Genomic DNA, 16,707 nt, shown 5'->3' with positions numbered 1-16,707 from the left:
GAATATACAATGATGAAAATGACACTAAAAGTGACACAATGTATTAATGAACAGTAAACAGTTTGGTATATAATAGTATTCAATAGAAAACGTTGCTTAAAACAACAGATTGACATCGTATACCATCCTGTCGTGTAAACATCACATCGGCCATTTTGAATGGATTTCGACTTACGACCGTTTTGTCGGAATGGAGACCGGTCCGAACTCGGATATTACCTGTCTATGTTTCTTGCAATAATGTTTTTAACTCAGTTGCAGAATAATTGACACTTCACCTCTGATTTTGTTGAGGAGTTGTCTCTGAAACATGGTGTATCTGAGAGCTTGAAGGAAAGGCTGGACATCTTGTGGTTTACACGACGTCAGTGCTTCACTATTCAAAGGAATCACCGAGTCCTAAAGGGGGACCCAAAAGATCTGATGCCGGCAGGAATTGATGTTTCCAAATGTGAGAGCGGCATGCGTACCTCTTGCCCCGAAAGCGTGCTCTCTAGAGTAGCGGTGCAGTGAAGCTGCAAAGTGGGAAGGGTGGGCAAGGCATCGGAGAGGGTGAGGGTAGACAACCGAAGAGGACCCAGGCAGATGCGTCCCGTTTGTTTCAGGCAGCGCACCAACGTACTGCAATAATACACCGATCGTGAGAAGATGGACCAAAAGATCAAGACCTAAATGAACAATGAGCAAATACCCACTCTTGATTGGCCGGGGCCCTTTGCTCCGGTGGCTGGCCGGATTTTGCTAGCGCGCTAACAGCGGTACGCAGGAGCTGTATCTCGATGGCTCTCTGAAGTTCTGCAGGATCAGGACTCAATGAGGGTAGAAGCCTCTTGAGATCTGCAACACACACAGATGAAAACCCTCAAGACCACAATTAAAAGTATCACCAGAAGAAAAATGGAGGCACGAGACAGTCTATTTGGGGTACTGTTTAGAGTTAATGGCGCCGGGGTAAGAAGCTGTTTAAATATCTAGTCGCTATCTAACTAGCTAGCTGGTTACCTATTTGCTATGTAGCTAGCTATCTATTAGCTATCGATCTATCTATTAGCTATCTACTAGCTGGCTAGCTAGCTTTCTATCTGTGTGTTTCATAGTGACATTCAGCGTATTAGTTAACTAACTTGCTAGCTTTTAGCTATGGGGCTATCTATCTATCTGTTGGCAATCTCTTAGCTATCTACTCGCTGGCTAGATAGCTTTCTATCTTTTAACTTCCGGGTTGAGTGAACGCTGGCGCGTGTGGCTGCCGTTGCTCACCCGCAGAAAAGAAATATACTGTGACTGTGAAGTGCCCTTGAGAGTTTTGAAAGGCGCTTAGAAATGAAATGTATTATTATAATAAAAGATGAATTGAGGGACGAGGCCCAGACTTGCCCATCTTGTCCTTGCTCGTGGAGATGGAGCTGAAGTCTTCTCCAGGCAGAAGTTCCAGCTGAGTTGCACATTGGCTCAAATCTCCGTCCTCGAAGCGGCTCAGGGCTTGAATGTAGTTGAAATCGGCCCTCAGGTTGACGTTTTGCAGATGGGCGGAGTTCTGTTTCAGGGCGTGAACGCTGGCCTGCCATTCCTTGACCGAGGGCCAATCGCAGAGGGCCACGTAGCACTGACACGCCTTATTGGCCACCAGGTTGACCACCTCGGGAGAGCAATCATTGGACTTCAGAAGCACGGTTTTCCTGCCGTCACCTTTGGTGAAGAAAACAAAAACGTGTTACTTGATGATCGCAAGGACCAAAATCGAATCTTTCAATCTTGACTGGATTTAAAGGACAACCGACACCGTTTTTTTTGTTTCCTAACTGACATCAGAAAAACGTTTGATCGCATCCAAAATCGCCAAAACTGATATTTTTAATCAAATGCAAAACACCAATTAAAAATGCCACAAAATGCACTCGGATATGGCGAGATTCAGAAAGTACCGCCCCCTTGTTTGTGACATCACGCCAGGATACTCCTTCACAAACTCCAGAAACAAAACAATGGCTTCAGAGAGTTCAGATTCGGGAAAAGATGCTTTCTTGTTACTCATCCAGTTATGAATAGGATTCAAATAGTTCTGAAGAGGAAAGCATCAATGTTTGCCATCGATTAAAGAAGTCCTTCCGTATTAATTCCAGCCGTCTGGACTCCAATGCAGCGTCCCAAAAAATGCACAAGATGGCGTACAAGCTCTGTTGGGAATGGGCTGTACATGTTTGGTCTGAGAACCGTGTTGCACCCAAAAGCCGCCAGAAGAGGGCATCCATGCTGAATTTATCAGCCTGTGGAAGCGGAGGTGGCCACCGGAGGTCGCCATTTTGTGCCTCTTTTTTTTGGGTGAGAGATTTTCCCCCAATGTTGTCTCAAAATGGCACATACAATTCTTTAATCGATGGCAAACATGTATGCTTTCCTCTTCAGAACTATTTGAATCCTATTCATAACTGGATGTGTAACAAGAAAGCATCTTCTCCCATTCTGAAGCCATTGTTTTGATTCACAAGCAATGCAAGACGTCTTGGCGTGACGTCACAAACTGGGGGCGGGACTTTCTGAAAATGCCCAATTCGCAGCTCAATTTTTGGCAGATTTTGGACACTTGAAGTCATTTTTATTGGTGTTTTTCATTTGACTAAAAATATCAGCATGCGCGTTTTGGCTATTCTAGATGCTATCAAACATTTTTCTGATGTCAGTTAGGAAACCAAAAAAATGGTGTCGGTTGTCCTTTAAATTCCTCTCTGTGACTCACCATTGCTCGTATGTTTAGGGCTGCTGGTGCTACTGGCGAGTTTGAGCAGATAACTGTCCGAACTTTTGATGCTGCAGTCCATCCCAGAAACGGCAGACAGCTGATCTTGATAGTCCAGAGCCGCTTTCTCAAACCTGCAAGTCCAAAAAATTTCGATTTTGCCGTTGGCGGCGTGTTTCTATCGTGTTAGCTTACTTACCGTCCTTCCGCCTGTAAAGCCACTGAGGACAACCAGCTGAGACTTTTGCCGGTGTTTGAGAGGCTCCAGGCGGCGAGTCCGTGGATGGCATCGGGACAACGGAGCTCACAGAGCGCTTCTGCCAATAATGTGAGAGGAACCTCGAATTCTGGACCCTGAAGTGAACATCACAAATGATTACAAAAAAAAATAGCGAAAAAAAAAAAAAAAAAAAAAAACATCCAGAAATAAATCCAATTTAAATTTTTTATACAATGTATTCACCGCGATTTGCTTTTCGTCAATCATATATAGTGATACCTCAGCTTACAAACTTAATTGATTCGCAGAAAGTGTGTCTTCCAATCATTTATTTCCCATAAGAAACCATTCAAATGAGAATAATCCATTCCCATAAAACATAATTTCCCACTAAATAAGCCTTAAAACTACACAAAACATACCTTATTTTATGTAGAATAAATGTGCTACTGTATTTTAATTAAAGAAATAAACTGTACCACATAATAAAGTCATTTTCTTGACCTTGGTCGTTGATATCGTTGCCTCTTGATGATATCCGAGTGAAGTTGCAGTGCTTTTTCAGCAATAATACCCTCACTCACACTGTCCCCTGCTAGCTGCTGTTAATTAATTCAAATCAACAGAAGTTTTTCAACCTCTTCTATGGCATGAGACCGTTGCTTAGGCAACACAAAAACACCCTTAGCCACAGGTAGCAATGGTCGACTTAGCATACTGGTACTGGGATGCTAAGTGACACAAACACACACCTCGTTGGTGTTTTTCGATGATCTCCTTCTTCTGCTCGACCGTCATTTTCTTTTGTGTCCTCTTTGGCTTAACACGAGCCTGTGGTGGGGTCTTTTTCGCTCCCATAATAGCAAAAGTACTCCACTCGATAACAAACCACGTCTGCACTCAAGGAAAGCGGGTGTGGAAAAGTGGTTCGCAGACGCCGTGGCGCTGTTCGACTGTGTGGTTTGGTGTTCATCCGCCGAAAAGTAGTTCAGATGCCAAGCCTGAAACTCCCCACGATCCCAATCACGCCAAACCCCCTCAGCCCCATTGACAAAGTTCTGATCCAAACCTGGTTTCCGCCGGTCTTGATCTCGGTGAGAAGGTCAAAGCCGTGACGTACAGTCACGGCCGGTTGTCCAGACAGGAGGCCAACCCTCATCAGCGAAAGGCGGATCCTTGTCAGCCAGTCTTGGCAAGTCTGACGGTTGGTGTGGAAGAAGGTCCTGATCCCCTGCGTGAAAGGGGTCCGGATTCAACATGAGTCCTGGGGCTCAAAAACTTCAAGCGGCTCAGCGTGGTCCGTTCACCTTTGGCGGGGCGGTGAGAGCGTTGGCGCATCCCTCATACGCGTTGTACATGAGCTTCTCCAGGTTCTCAAGATACTGTAGCAGTAGCGCCACCCGCAGTTGATTTGAATGGTGACCGTCGATGTCACTTCCTGCGGCGGCCCACGCGCCGACATCCTGATCCGGGTTCAGGCTGCGGGCGGCCAGGCTGCGGATCATACCTTCGATCGACAAGACGGGGGTGGGCGGAGTCAGAAAACGGCGTCCACTTGGAATTGAAGGCAACCGAGCGCTCGGGCGCCACCTTCGATGGTCTGGAAGGTATCTTGAGCTCGCCCCAGTGGCGTTCGCAGCTTGGACAGGACGGTGAACTGGGCGGCTTCCCAAACCGCCCACTGCCACAGGACCACTTCCGTTTTTAACAAGGCCCGGGGCACCGCGCCATCGCCGCCGCCGCCTCGCCCGTCGCGCTTTTCCAGTCGCTGGCAGCTGTGATAAAGTCGTTCCAGCCACGGGTCCTTCCTGCCGCCACAAATAGTACACATAGAAAAGCCCTCAATACCTTGCTACAAACGGAAGATATAATAATAATAATAGATATAAAGCTAACGAGCGAGCTAATAGATAACTAATAGACAGCCAATAGATAGCTAATAGATAGCCAATACCTAATAATAATAATAATACATTTCATTTATAAGCCCTTTCCAAAACTCTCAAGGTCCCTTTAAAGTCACAGGATCAGTTTTTCTGTGGGTGAGCAGCGGCAGCCACAAGCGACAGCGTTCACTCAACGCGGAAGTAACTCAAATAGATAGAAAGCTAGTTAATAGATACCTCGCGAATAGATAGCTAAGATTGTTGACATTGATGGTACCCAATCACTTTTTTAGACTACTAATGTTGTAGCCGGAGGTGCTCGCTACCCGGCCCCCACTGTCACTATCTTTGGCTCAACTAGCTAGCTAGCTAGCTAATAGATAGCATCTCTTAGAAAAGGACGTTACCCTCCGCGGTGCAGCGCTCCGTATAAGATGAAACTGATGAGGTCACCAAAGTCTTGAGGGTGCAAAGTGCCGCTTGGTGTCCGGCTCATGTGGTGGCGGATGGCCAAGGAGATCTGAGTCATCTCCGGGTGGCCGTGGTTACTATTTGGACAAAAATAAACGCCAAGCTAAATGTAGCGCTCCTGTTCATTTACAAACTTTGGATTTCTTACAAAATAATCGGGAACAAGGAGGATGACGGCCAGTTAGAATTGAAATCTGTCTTTACCTTAAAGAAACATCCAAGGGGACGGTCCGAAGCAGTTTGCCGTAAGCTTGCCTCACTTTCACCGCTGAGTGGACTAGCTGGACTCTACACACATCCACACACCTAAGACACAAAACTGAAGGATCAGCATCACAATCACACTTATCTTTATTGGCAAAGTATGTAAAACGCACAAGGAATTGGTCTCCGGTAGAACACCCTGCACTAGTATCATCATAAGAAAAATGGAGGCACGATACACTTCTATTTGGGTTACTGTTTAGAAAGTTCATAGCGACGGGGGGGGGAAGAAGCTGTTTAAAAGTCTGCTGGATTTGGTGCGCGTGGATAGGAGAGTTGCTGGAAAAAGCGGTGAACAGGGTGCGGAGGGTCCAGTAGCATGTTATGTTGTTTTCCTTTGTTTATGACCAAAATGGAAACTTACACAACACAAAATTTTCTGAAGCTCCAAATCCTGTTCAAAGTAATAATAATAATCATAATAATACATTTCATTTATAAGCGCCTTTCAAAACTCTCAAGGTCACTTCACAGTCACAAGATAAGTTTTTCTGTGGGTGAGTGGCGGCAGCCATACGGGCCAGCTAGCAAGCTAATAGATAGCTAATAGATAGCCAGCCAACTAGCTAGCGAGCTAATAGATATCTAGCCAAGTAATAGATAGGTATTTATAATTCTATAACTCTTTATAAACTCTCAAGGACATAGCTAATAGATAGGGAGCTAGATAGCTATATCGCTAGCTAGCTAGATAGCTAGCTAGATAGCTAACAGATAGCAAATAGATAGCTAGCTGGGTAGATAGCTACTCTAAAAATGTATCCTAAGCCCCCCGGCAACACGTTGCGCGTGGACGACGGGGCGCTTACCTCTGCAGAAGCTCCACAGATAAAGAGGAAGAGAGGATGAGGAGGCTGTTGCAGGTCTGAAGGCAGATGTTCTGGTCTTCATTCAGGGCTGGAATGCAGAAGAGCGGAAAATACGACTGTCAGCAATCTGTCCGCGGGGGAAGACGAGTGGACACGTGGAGCTTACCATTGGACAGGAGACCACGACAAAACTTGTTGAAGGAAGGCAAGGAGAAGAGAGGACTGTAGGTGTCGGACTTCTTCATCAGCAGCGAGATCTCTTGAGACCACGTCAGCAGCAACTTCCTGAGACATAAACACAGAAATACAGACCCCCCCAAGAAAGACAGAAAATGAATTCCTCGTTTCCTTTCATAGTGTCAAGCCTGCAGTGCTGGTCCCAAGAAAGAAAAGTAAAACCTGGCTTCAAGGCTCAGATGTTCCTTGGCCAGCAGACCTCCCAGAAGGTTGAGCAGAGTGCTGAAATGTTTCTTTGTGGCCGTCGTGACGGTGCTGATGACGGCGCCGTCAAAAAGGGAAGGAGAAGATGAAGACAAGCTGGACGAGATGAAATGATCGTGCCTAAAGGAGAAAAAACGCAAAGAGGATGCATGCGCCGGGTTCAAAATGGCTTTCTTTTGTTCACACGTGTCCAAGTCAAGGCCCAGGGGCCAAATCTGGCCCGCCACGTCATTTCATTCGGTCGGAAAAAACAAATCAAACGTGGGAAAGTCCATGATGCTGGCTAAAGTCCAAAGCCAAATTTCAAATGTACATGACAGGATCGTATACGATGTCAATCTGTTGCTTTTAAGCAACGTTCTCGATTGAATACTATTATCTACAAAACTGTTTACAGTTCATTTATACATTTTATAACTTTTCGTGTCATCTTTATCATTTTATATTTCGTATTGTTGATTTTTATGATTGTATCACCATACCGGTAATGTATACCAAACTGTTTACTGTACAGTTTATTTATAAATGTTATACTTACCTTTTAAGTTTTGGCGCACACGCGTTCTGCTGACCTAAATACGCACGGCTTCCAACGCTTGCGCGCTGTAAAAAAAAAATATTGCTCTTTCTGCTAACGGCGAGAAGAGGTCGCCCGAAATTAATGCTTGGACTCACGCGGACGCCGAAGGAAAAAAAGCCGTGTACAGTACTACAGGAAACGGTATCTGCACTGTATAACTACTGCATTGAGTGTAGTCACGCAGTAGATGGCTGTGTGAGTGTGTGACATGCTGGCTGGCCAAAATTGTAGTACGCATTTCCGGCTGCTTGTGTGTTGCGGTGCCAGGTGTAGAATAAAAAAAGGGTTGTGGCAGTCGTGGTCGTAAGTCCGGGTGGTTGTAAATCGCGCATTTAATGTCGCGTATGAGTTCAGTATTTGATGAGAAGCGATGTGAAAAGTTTCTCGATTACCTGGTGCAGTGGGAATAGAGGGTGTACAGCACAGCATACTGGACGGCGGGGTAGTAGACGGCTAACTCCGAATGCACCGGCATTAGCGTGTGACTCAGAAGGGCAAAGACGGTAGGCGTCAAAGCCCACATCTAAACAGCGCAAACAAAACAAGATTAGCAAATTAGCAATCGAAGAATCCAAGTTGACTTGGCCAATTGACTTCAATGTCATATTTCTAAGCTTTCAAATTCCACATTGCTAGTTGGGACCATTTTATTTTCAATTACAGTGATACCTCGGCTTACAAACATAATTGGTTCCCAGAAAGTGTGTGTAAGGCGAAAAGTGAGTCTTCCAAACATGTATTTCCTATAGGAAACCATTAAAATGAGAATAATCCGTTCCCAGGTCCCCATAAAACATCATTTTCAACTGAATAAGCTGTACTGTCATTTTATTGACCTTTGTGCTGGTCGTTGACGTTGTTGCCTCTTGATGATATCCGATTGAAGTTGCCGTGCTTTCTCGGTGATAATACCCTCACCCACACGGTCCCCTGCCAGCTGCTTTTCGTTAATCCAAATCAACAGAAGTTTTTCAACCTCTTCTATTTCCTGAGACTGTTGCAAAGAAATCTATTCGCGAGCTATTAGCTATCTGTTTGCTAGCTAATAGCTATCCATTCGCTAGCTATTAGCTATCTGTTTGCTCTGCTAGCGGCCGTCCAACGGCTATCTAACGGGTTAGCTAATGGCTGTGTAGCTGTCCATCTAGCTACCTATTAGTTCTCTATTAGCTAGCTAACCCGCTTTCTATCTATTTGAGTGACTTCCGGGCTGAGTGAACGTGCGTCTTACCCCGATGAGCGAATTCTTGGTGTTCCCAATGGTGGTCAGAGTGCTGAGATTGAAAATGAGGATAAACTGCGCCTTTTCCGGGTCAAAGGTCACCGAAGCGAAAGCAGGGTGCCGGATGCCGAGGCAGTTAGCTTGCAGCCCGCCGCTCGGCTCCAGGTTGGCCGCAATACTGCACAGGGCGCACGCCATCTCCCCTAATACCAATTTATACGCCGCCTCCAGGGTTGGAATATTTTTCAGACTCAACAGCGCCTGGTAGACGTCGTGAATCGCTGATACCACCTGCGGTGCAAACACATACACAACGCGGACGTCTGTGTAAGCTCTCAGTCGTCCATCGATGAGAAGGTTTCTTCAGCTGTCATCAGTACTTCTTTCAAGGTATCATCAGCAAACTAACGTATTACTGGTAGTTTCGGCCCTATATATATATATATATATATATATCCCTACTGTCCAGACGTGGCGGTGCCAGACTCTGCTATGATTGCTCCCTTTACTCAGGTTGGGGGGAGCTGAGGACTAATCCCTGTGGCTCCACTGATTACTTCTATTGTCCCGACTGATTACTTTTATTGTCCTCCCTGAGTATGAGGTCTACGACTGGCCTGATTGCCCCATTTGCGCTGGTATCACTTCATCAGCATAACTAAACCTATGTTCCCTCAGAAGTCTGTTGTAGGAACGATCCAAATTGACCCTCACCCCACCATGGCGATTTAGTGGAGGGTTTTGCTGTTTGATGAAAATAGCTTCTTTGACTCCCCTTTCAAAGCGTCTAATTTCTTTCGCTAAGATTTTAAGCTCATTGTCGTCAAATGAGTGGTTGCTAGCTTTTAGGTGCAAAAAAAAAATAGTTTGCTGACGAAGCCTCTTGGATAAGAAGCGAAACGTCCGACACCTTCAAAGCAGTACAGATGACGGCTAAAGAAACCTTCTCATCGACACACAAGCGGACTTTCACATTCACGCTGTGCAGTTTTAATGGCCGTCATTTGCTCGCTCACACTTTTTCGACGCGCTAACAAACCTCGTTTTCTCGATGGAAACGCAATTCCAGCAGCTGAGAATCTGGCGCCAGCAATGTTTCCACAAAGGACGCGGGCAACTTTGTGTTGACTTGTTCGACAATCTGAAAAAAGTTTTGGTCCGCAAAAAACCACAAAGAATGAGATGATTGGCAAACGGTGTTCAAGTCAAGGCCCTGAGGCCAAATCCGGCCCGCCACATCGTTTTATTCGGCCCGCAAAAGCAAATCTAACGTGTGAAATTCCATGAACCCAAATTTCAAATTGTCCCATGTCAACCACAAAAACACTCATTATTTTTTACTTCAAATGTGAAAAATAGTCCTTGATTATTTTGTTGTTTGTAAAATTGCTAACTTGAGGAATTTGCTCATTGAAACGGGTCGGTCGTCATACCAGAGTGAGAAGGCTGAATACTGCCAGGTTGTAGTCGGACCCACAAGAGCGGCAGCAGTCCAATTGGTCCAAGCCGTAAGTTAAGACGCTCTCCATAAGTTGTCCGCAGGGCTCCATGCTAGCCAACAAAACACCCACGCATTCGTTGCCCGCGGTCAGAACCGCCTCAGAGAACTGGACCTGCTTGGCTGTGGTCAGGCACGCCAGAACCCGGTTCAGAATCTGGACCAAAAATAAAGAAATTAATACAAGGTGAGTAAATGTTGAGGCTTGATGGATGTGCTCAGGTGAGCTCGTCTCACATCAGTGACATAAACTTCCGTGATTGGCGGTCCCCTGATGGGGTTGAAAAGCTCTCCGATGCTGCGAACCACTGTGCTGAACACCCTCAAAAGAGCCGCCAGTTTCGGCAGAGACACGGCAGGAGGCGGGATATCTTCATCCAGAACTTCCCCCGACACCACGTGACTCAGATCCTAAAAAACAAAAAAGTCAGTCAGTCTCATCTGCTTAATTAAAATGTCACATTAGCGGCGCGCCAGCATCGACGCTTCACCTCTGCGTATGCTTCCATGTCCTCCAAAAATTGTCCAAGCAGAGTTGTGGAAAAAGTCAAATCGGCCACCCAAAATTGCTCCAGACTCTGAAGCCAGGCTTCAAGTAGGGAAAAGGCACAAAAAAAAAAAATCAATAGGACAATTAATTATATATTAAAGAGTTATATAAAAGAGTTAATTCCTAAATTATATGGGTCCGGAGTTATCTGAGCTTGAAATGGGGGCAGCTGTTCAAAATACAGTACAGTGATACCTCAACTCATGAACTTAATCGTTTCCAAGAAAGTGTGTATAAGGCGAAAAGTTAGTCTTCCGAACATTTATTTCTGATAAGAACCCATTAAGATGACAATAATCCGTTCCCAGATCCCCATAAAACATAATTTTCTACTAAATAACCCTTAAAACTACACAAAATAGACACTATTTTATGGATAATAAATGTTCCATTAGATAGTAATTACATAAAATAAACTGTATGGTATAATAGTTGTTTTATTGACCTTTGTGATGGTCGTCGCCTCGATGATATCCGAGTGAAGTTGCCGTGCTTTCTCGGCAATAATACCTTCACTCACACTGTCCCCTGCTCGCTACGTTTCATTAATCCAAATCAACAAAAAAATTTCAATCTCTTCTATTGCCTGAAACCGTTGCTTAGACAACACAGAAACACCCTTAGCCAAACGTAGCAATGGTCGACTTAGCTTACTGATACTGGGATGCTAAGTCACCCCGTGCGTGTTTTTCGATGATCTCGTTCTGCTCGATCGTAATTTTCTTGAGTGTCTTCTTTGGCTGAAACCTAGCCTGTGGTGGGGTCTTTTTCGCTCCCATAATAACAAAAGTACTCCACTCGATAACAAACCACGTCTGCACTCAAAGAAAGTGGGTGTGCAAAACCAGTCCGCCAACCACCGTAGCGCTGTTCGACCGTGTGGTTTGGTGTTCGGAAGCCGAGGTATCACGGTACATCCATATTGATTGATATAGCGCTTTATATAACAACAGCTGAAGCGCTAACAAAGCGCTAACATGGACAAAAGGCAAAAACCTACTAACCCGACACCTGCTGAGTGAGCGAGTGCTTCTGAGTGTGGTCAATGTGCCAGCCCACCAAGATATCCACCGTGTCCTATTGGACAAAAAAAAACAACAAAGCACCAGCACCCAAAGATGCCGACGTGGATGGTGATTATCACAACGCTAGTCCAATGCTAACGATGTTGCACATTACGACATCAAATGATGATAGTAGATCCTTAGCAACAAAAAAAAAAATCTCACCCTAAAATTGGTGCTGAAGACGTGCGGGTAGCAGCGAGCCACCTGAAGAATACACTTGACGCTTTGACACAGCAGCTCTGGAGTGTCGACGTTCTCCAAGATGGACTGAAGATTGCTCATTACCAGCTACAACACACAAAATACATATTAGCCGGCCGGCTAACAAGGTACCGTGTTTTGCGGTGTATAAGGCACACAAGAGTACAGTGATACTTCAGCTCACGAACTTAATTGGTGTGTATAAGGCGAAAAGTTCGCCTTCCATACATTTATTTAGCATAAGAAACCATTTAAATGAGAATAATACGTTCCGAGGGCTCCATAAAACATAATTTTCTACTCAATAAGCCTTAAAACTACACAATATATACATTGTTATATTTATAATGAATGTGCTACTGTATTGTAATGAAAGAAATAAACTTTACTGTATAATCAAGTGGTTTTCATTCCACTAAAGGAACCTGGTTGAGGACATTCAAATGTGAGCTTTACCATTTACTATTATTTGTTCTTTAGTTTTTATTGTTTTTTTCCCCTTTCTTTCCTTCCCTCTTCCTTTCATAACTTTGCTGCTGGGTAGAGTGAACGCTGGCGCGAATGGCTGCTAAGTCCCACAAACGCACACCTCGTTGGTGTTTTTTGAAGATCTCCTTCTTCTACTCGACCGTCATTTTCTTTTGTGTCTTCTTCGACTTAACACTAGCCTCTGGTGGCGTGTTTTCTGCCCCCATAATAGCAAAAACACTACACTCGATAACAAACCACGTCTGCACTCAACGAAAACTAGTCCGCCAGCCACTGTGGCGCCGTGTGCTTTGGTTCGTCAGCCGAGAGCATATGCTCGCGAATTTAATGTTCGTAAGGCTAAATGTTGTGTCTCAATATAGACGTCCATCTTTTGAATCAAAATCACGGCTATATACAGGGGAAAATACGGACGGGTGCGACGGGTTACCTGCACGACTTGAGTGAAAGTCTTGCGCTCCCCCGCCGCCTCCAACGCTCGCTGCGTGGCTAACAGGTACAAGAGCTTGACCTCGTCGCGATTGCTTGAAGTCAACTTGAGGAAGAGCCACTTGAAGATGCGCTCCGCCTCGTAGCCCAACGCGCCGCATAGCAAACCCAAGCAGGCCGCCGCGTCCTGACGCAACTCCCACAGAAGCTTGCTACTGCCACCGCCCGCCACAAAAAGGAAGGCGCTAAGTTAGCAGTTTGTTTCGGGATTCCTTGTTGTATATTTAGGGGGGCGTGGGGTTCAATTTACCTCTCATTCAAAATGTCATTCAAGGTGCTGAGGATGGTGTCCAACTGTTTGACCAGGTTCTGGAAACCAAAAAAATACATGTTTATAATTCAGGGATGAGAATGAGAAATGACAAAAAAGGTGGGCGGCGGGGCGCACACGCATAAGCAGGTCAGGTAACATCCAACTTACGACCAAGTTTCGTTCTGACCAAACGGCCGTAAGTCGAAATGCATTCAAAATGTTGAATAGAGACTCGGAGGCTAAATGACTTGCAAACTTCCCCCTTTGGTGCCATCACGCGGTCGATTGCTGTGCGAGAGTGACATGCTGGCTGGCTGGCCAAAATTGTTGTACGCGTTGCCGGCGTAGAATAAAAAAAAATTAAAAGAGGGTCTGGAGGTCGTGGTCATAAGTCGAGCCGGTCGTAAGTCGGATATTACCTGTAAATGTTTCATCATCTCCACATATTATTATATACATAGCACACAACAAAATAATGAATAACTCGTTTTCAAATTTGAAGTAAAAAATCATGAATTATTGAAAATAACTGTGATAATACTCCCCATGAATATGAATGTTTTTCTGTTTCTTATCATTGGCAAAAATCCAGCCAAACTATCGGAATAAAAGTCAACTTGCCAGGTGCATACGCAAGGTTACTGCAAGCTAGCCTGCACATGGCTCGCTTGCTTTCTGCTGTCTCCTGCAGGAGTATATTGATGCTAATGCTAACGTTAGCATTGGGGCTTGTCATACTGCCACTGACATTCCACTGTTTCATCGCTGCTATCTATTGTTTCATTGCAAATTAGAAGCGCTTCTCTCCACAAAGGTGAATCCTTCGGTCCATGCAACCTGATTTTTTTTCCCGCCTTCAACAGTGACTTGAAGACTGACCGCTTTGTTGTCGCTGTGACTGATGAATTCCTTCAACTGCTTGAGGGCGGTCAACCTGCGATCGCGATCGTCCTCCCTCGAGACGCGGCGCAGGAGGCTGGCCAAGCGAGACTCATCCGAGTGAGCCATCCCTCGCTCTACAAAAAATTAATACGACGAATAACAATTATAATAATACATTTCATTTAGATGCGCCTTTCAAAACTCTAAAGGTCACTTTACAATCACAGGATAACTAGCTGGCTATATAGCTAATAGATAGCTTGCTAGATAGCTAGCCAGCCAGATAACTAATAGAAAGCAAATAGATAGCCAGCTAGGTCGCTGGTTATCTAGATAGCTGTATAACTAATAGATAGCCAGCAAGATAGCTAGCTAGCCAGACAAATAGCTAATAGATAGCAAGTAGATCGCCAGCTAGGTAGCCAGCCAGATAGCTAATAGATAGTAAATAGATAGCAAGTAGATAGCCAGCTAGGTATCTAGCTAGCTAGCCAGCCCTATAACTAATAGATAGCAAGCTAGATAGCCTGCTAGCCAGCCAGATAGCAAATAGACAGCAAATAGATAGTTAGCCAGCCAACTCTTGGGAACCGATTCAGGGGCGCATAAAGCACACGAACATTCAACAGGAGTGAAACGCAACAAAGTCTTGGCCTGATTTGGACGTAGTAAGTAGAGCGTTGGCATCCCAGATTTGCGTCTAGGCCTCACCCTGCGATTTCCTCATGTCCTTTGAAGCAAAAGCACGCTTTGCATGCTGAAAAGAGTTGAAATCCGCCGTCACGTCATTTGGCCTCAACTCTTGCCCCAGCGACTTCCAACCAAAAGTCGCATCGCAGACACCTTGGACAGCTTCATATACACCTGCGGGACGCAAAAAAAGTCACTTTTACATTTTTATGGATCGCACAAGTTAACTTATTGACTGACAGATCATGTGCAAAAATACGTCCATTACAGTGCCAGGGTGTTTGTCATTTTCACTGCAATTGCAGGACCCATAGAAGATTGACTTTTAGGACTACACCAATATTCAATGTAGCATTACAAACCTTACACAAAAACAAAGAGTTAATTCCTAAATGATATGGGTCTGGAGTTATCTGAGCTTGAAATCGCGGCGGCTATACAAAATACAATAAAACACATACACATACAGGTAACATCCGACTTGCGACCGGGTTCCGTTCCGACAAAACGGTCATAAGTCAAACGGTCGTAAGTCGAAATCCATTCAAAATGGTTGACGCAAGGTTTATATGACAGGATAGTAATAATAATAATAATAATAATGCATTTAATTTTTAAGTGCCTTTCAAAACTCTGAAGGACACTTTACAGTCAATGGATTTGCTTTTTGTGCGGGTGAGCAGTGGCAGCCATTCGCGCCAGCGTTCACTCTACCCGGAAGTATGCATTGTTAATCTGTTGTTTTTAAGCAACATTTTCTATTGAATACTATGAAATACCGAACTGCATATACAGTAAAGTCTCGTTATATCGATATTCAAGGGAGTCTGAAAAAATATCGATATAACCGGGACTATCGATATATCCGACCCTGTTTGCATGTAATTTTCTCCGTGCGTGCATAGAAATAGTATCGATATAACCGGGACTATCGATATATCCGATATCGATATAACGAGACTTTACTGTAGTTAATTTATACATTTTATAACTTTTCATGTCATTTTTATCACTTTATATTTAATATTATTGATTTTATTTAAAAAAATGCCAGACATCTGGCCAGCGCTTTATCGGCACCCAAGCATGAAAAAACTAAAATTCTGGAACAGCGCTTCAGGTGACACTTCAATTCCCGAATAAATTCAGGAATGGCAGCAAATGAGTGACCATGTTGTGACGACTGACTCTCTTTACAAGTCATCGGTGAGAAGGAGTTAGTTGGTGGGACAGCTCACCCGTTTCATGAAGTGCATCTGCGGCAGCGTCGGCATCGCTGGGCGCCGCTTGCTGCTCAGCCAAACTGGGGGACGAGATGTCGGAAAACGCTGCAGAGACAAACTCGCTGGACCTCACAACGTCCTCCAGGAAAGACACGCTGTCAATTCTGGAAAATAGCGCAGACAGCCCACCATTTCACAAACAATTAATAATCATAATAACAATACATGTCATTTATAAGCGCCTTTCAAAACTCTCAAGGTCACTTTCCAGTCAAAGGATAAGTAACTAACTATATCGATGAGAAGGTTTCTTCAGCCGTCATCTGTACAAAAGTGTACTATATATATATATATATATATATTAGCTTTCTATCTATCTTATTATTATTATGATTACTACCCAGCTGGCTATCAGGCTAGCTATCTAGCTGGCTATCTATTTGCTATCAAGTAGCTATCTGGCTGATTTGCTAGCTATCTAGCTGGCTATCTATTAGTTATACGGCTACCTAGCTAGCTGTCTATCTATTTGCTATTTATTGGCTATCTATTAGCTATCTGGCAGGCCCGCTAGCTAGCTAGTTATTAGCTAACTATTAGCTTTCTAGCTAGCGTTCTATCTATCTTATTATTCTGATTATTATGATTACTACCCAGCTGACTACCTAGCTAGCTACCTAGCTGGCTGTCTATTTGCCATCTGGCTGGTTCGCTAGCTATCTAGCTGGCTATCTA

The 16,707-nt window shown here is 44.5% G+C and overlaps 1 protein-coding gene across 3 annotated transcripts in view; it reads right to left on the bottom strand.

Annotated features, from left to right (window-relative positions):
* smg1 (SMG1 nonsense mediated mRNA decay associated PI3K related kinase) overlaps positions 1-16,707 on the bottom strand; it is a 40,993-nt gene that overhangs the window by 22,692 nt on the left and 1,594 nt on the right. For 2 of the 3 annotated variants that reach the window (XM_089017899.1, XM_089017901.1), the window contains exons 2-28: positions 15,988-16,136; positions 14,771-14,923; positions 14,057-14,193; positions 13,175-13,233; positions 12,866-13,079; positions 11,908-12,033; positions 11,683-11,755; positions 10,620-10,717; positions 10,366-10,539; positions 10,064-10,285; positions 9,670-9,771; positions 8,640-8,921; positions 7,801-7,931; positions 6,787-6,948; positions 6,554-6,672; positions 6,388-6,475; positions 5,519-5,620; positions 5,251-5,391; positions 4,548-4,765; positions 4,265-4,464; positions 4,027-4,188; positions 2,937-3,091; positions 2,738-2,871; positions 1,378-1,689; positions 696-837; positions 471-621; positions 279-399 (exon numbers count right to left, since the gene is read on the bottom strand). In XM_089017899.1, the coding sequence (XP_088874025.1) occupies positions 279-399; positions 471-621; positions 696-837; positions 1,378-1,689; positions 2,738-2,871; positions 2,937-3,091; positions 4,027-4,188; positions 4,265-4,464; positions 4,548-4,765; positions 5,251-5,391; positions 5,519-5,620; positions 6,388-6,475; positions 6,554-6,672; positions 6,787-6,948; positions 7,801-7,931; positions 8,640-8,921; positions 9,670-9,771; positions 10,064-10,285; positions 10,366-10,539; positions 10,620-10,717; positions 11,683-11,755; positions 11,908-12,033; positions 12,866-13,079; positions 13,175-13,233; positions 14,057-14,193; positions 14,771-14,923; positions 15,988-16,136 (4,127 nt within the window). The remainder of the gene's footprint in view (positions 1-278; positions 400-470; positions 622-695; positions 838-1,377; positions 1,690-2,737; positions 2,872-2,936; positions 3,092-4,026; positions 4,189-4,264; positions 4,465-4,547; positions 4,766-5,250; positions 5,392-5,518; positions 5,621-6,387; positions 6,476-6,553; positions 6,673-6,786; positions 6,949-7,800; positions 7,932-8,639; positions 8,922-9,669; positions 9,772-10,063; positions 10,286-10,365; positions 10,540-10,619; positions 10,718-11,682; positions 11,756-11,907; positions 12,034-12,865; positions 13,080-13,174; positions 13,234-14,056; positions 14,194-14,770; positions 14,924-15,987; positions 16,137-16,707) is intronic. The other variant, XM_089017900.1, reaches the window with a different exon arrangement.

Source organism: Hippocampus bargibanti, linkage group LG17 (genome assembly GCF_051943395.1).
Source record: "Hippocampus bargibanti isolate YZ-2025 linkage group LG17, ASM5194339v1, whole genome shotgun sequence".
Lineage (NCBI taxonomy): Eukaryota > Metazoa > Chordata > Actinopteri > Syngnathiformes > Syngnathidae > Hippocampus > Hippocampus bargibanti.
Note: the sequence above shows the minus strand (reverse complement) of the source record. Positions and strands in the feature narration are given on the sequence as shown.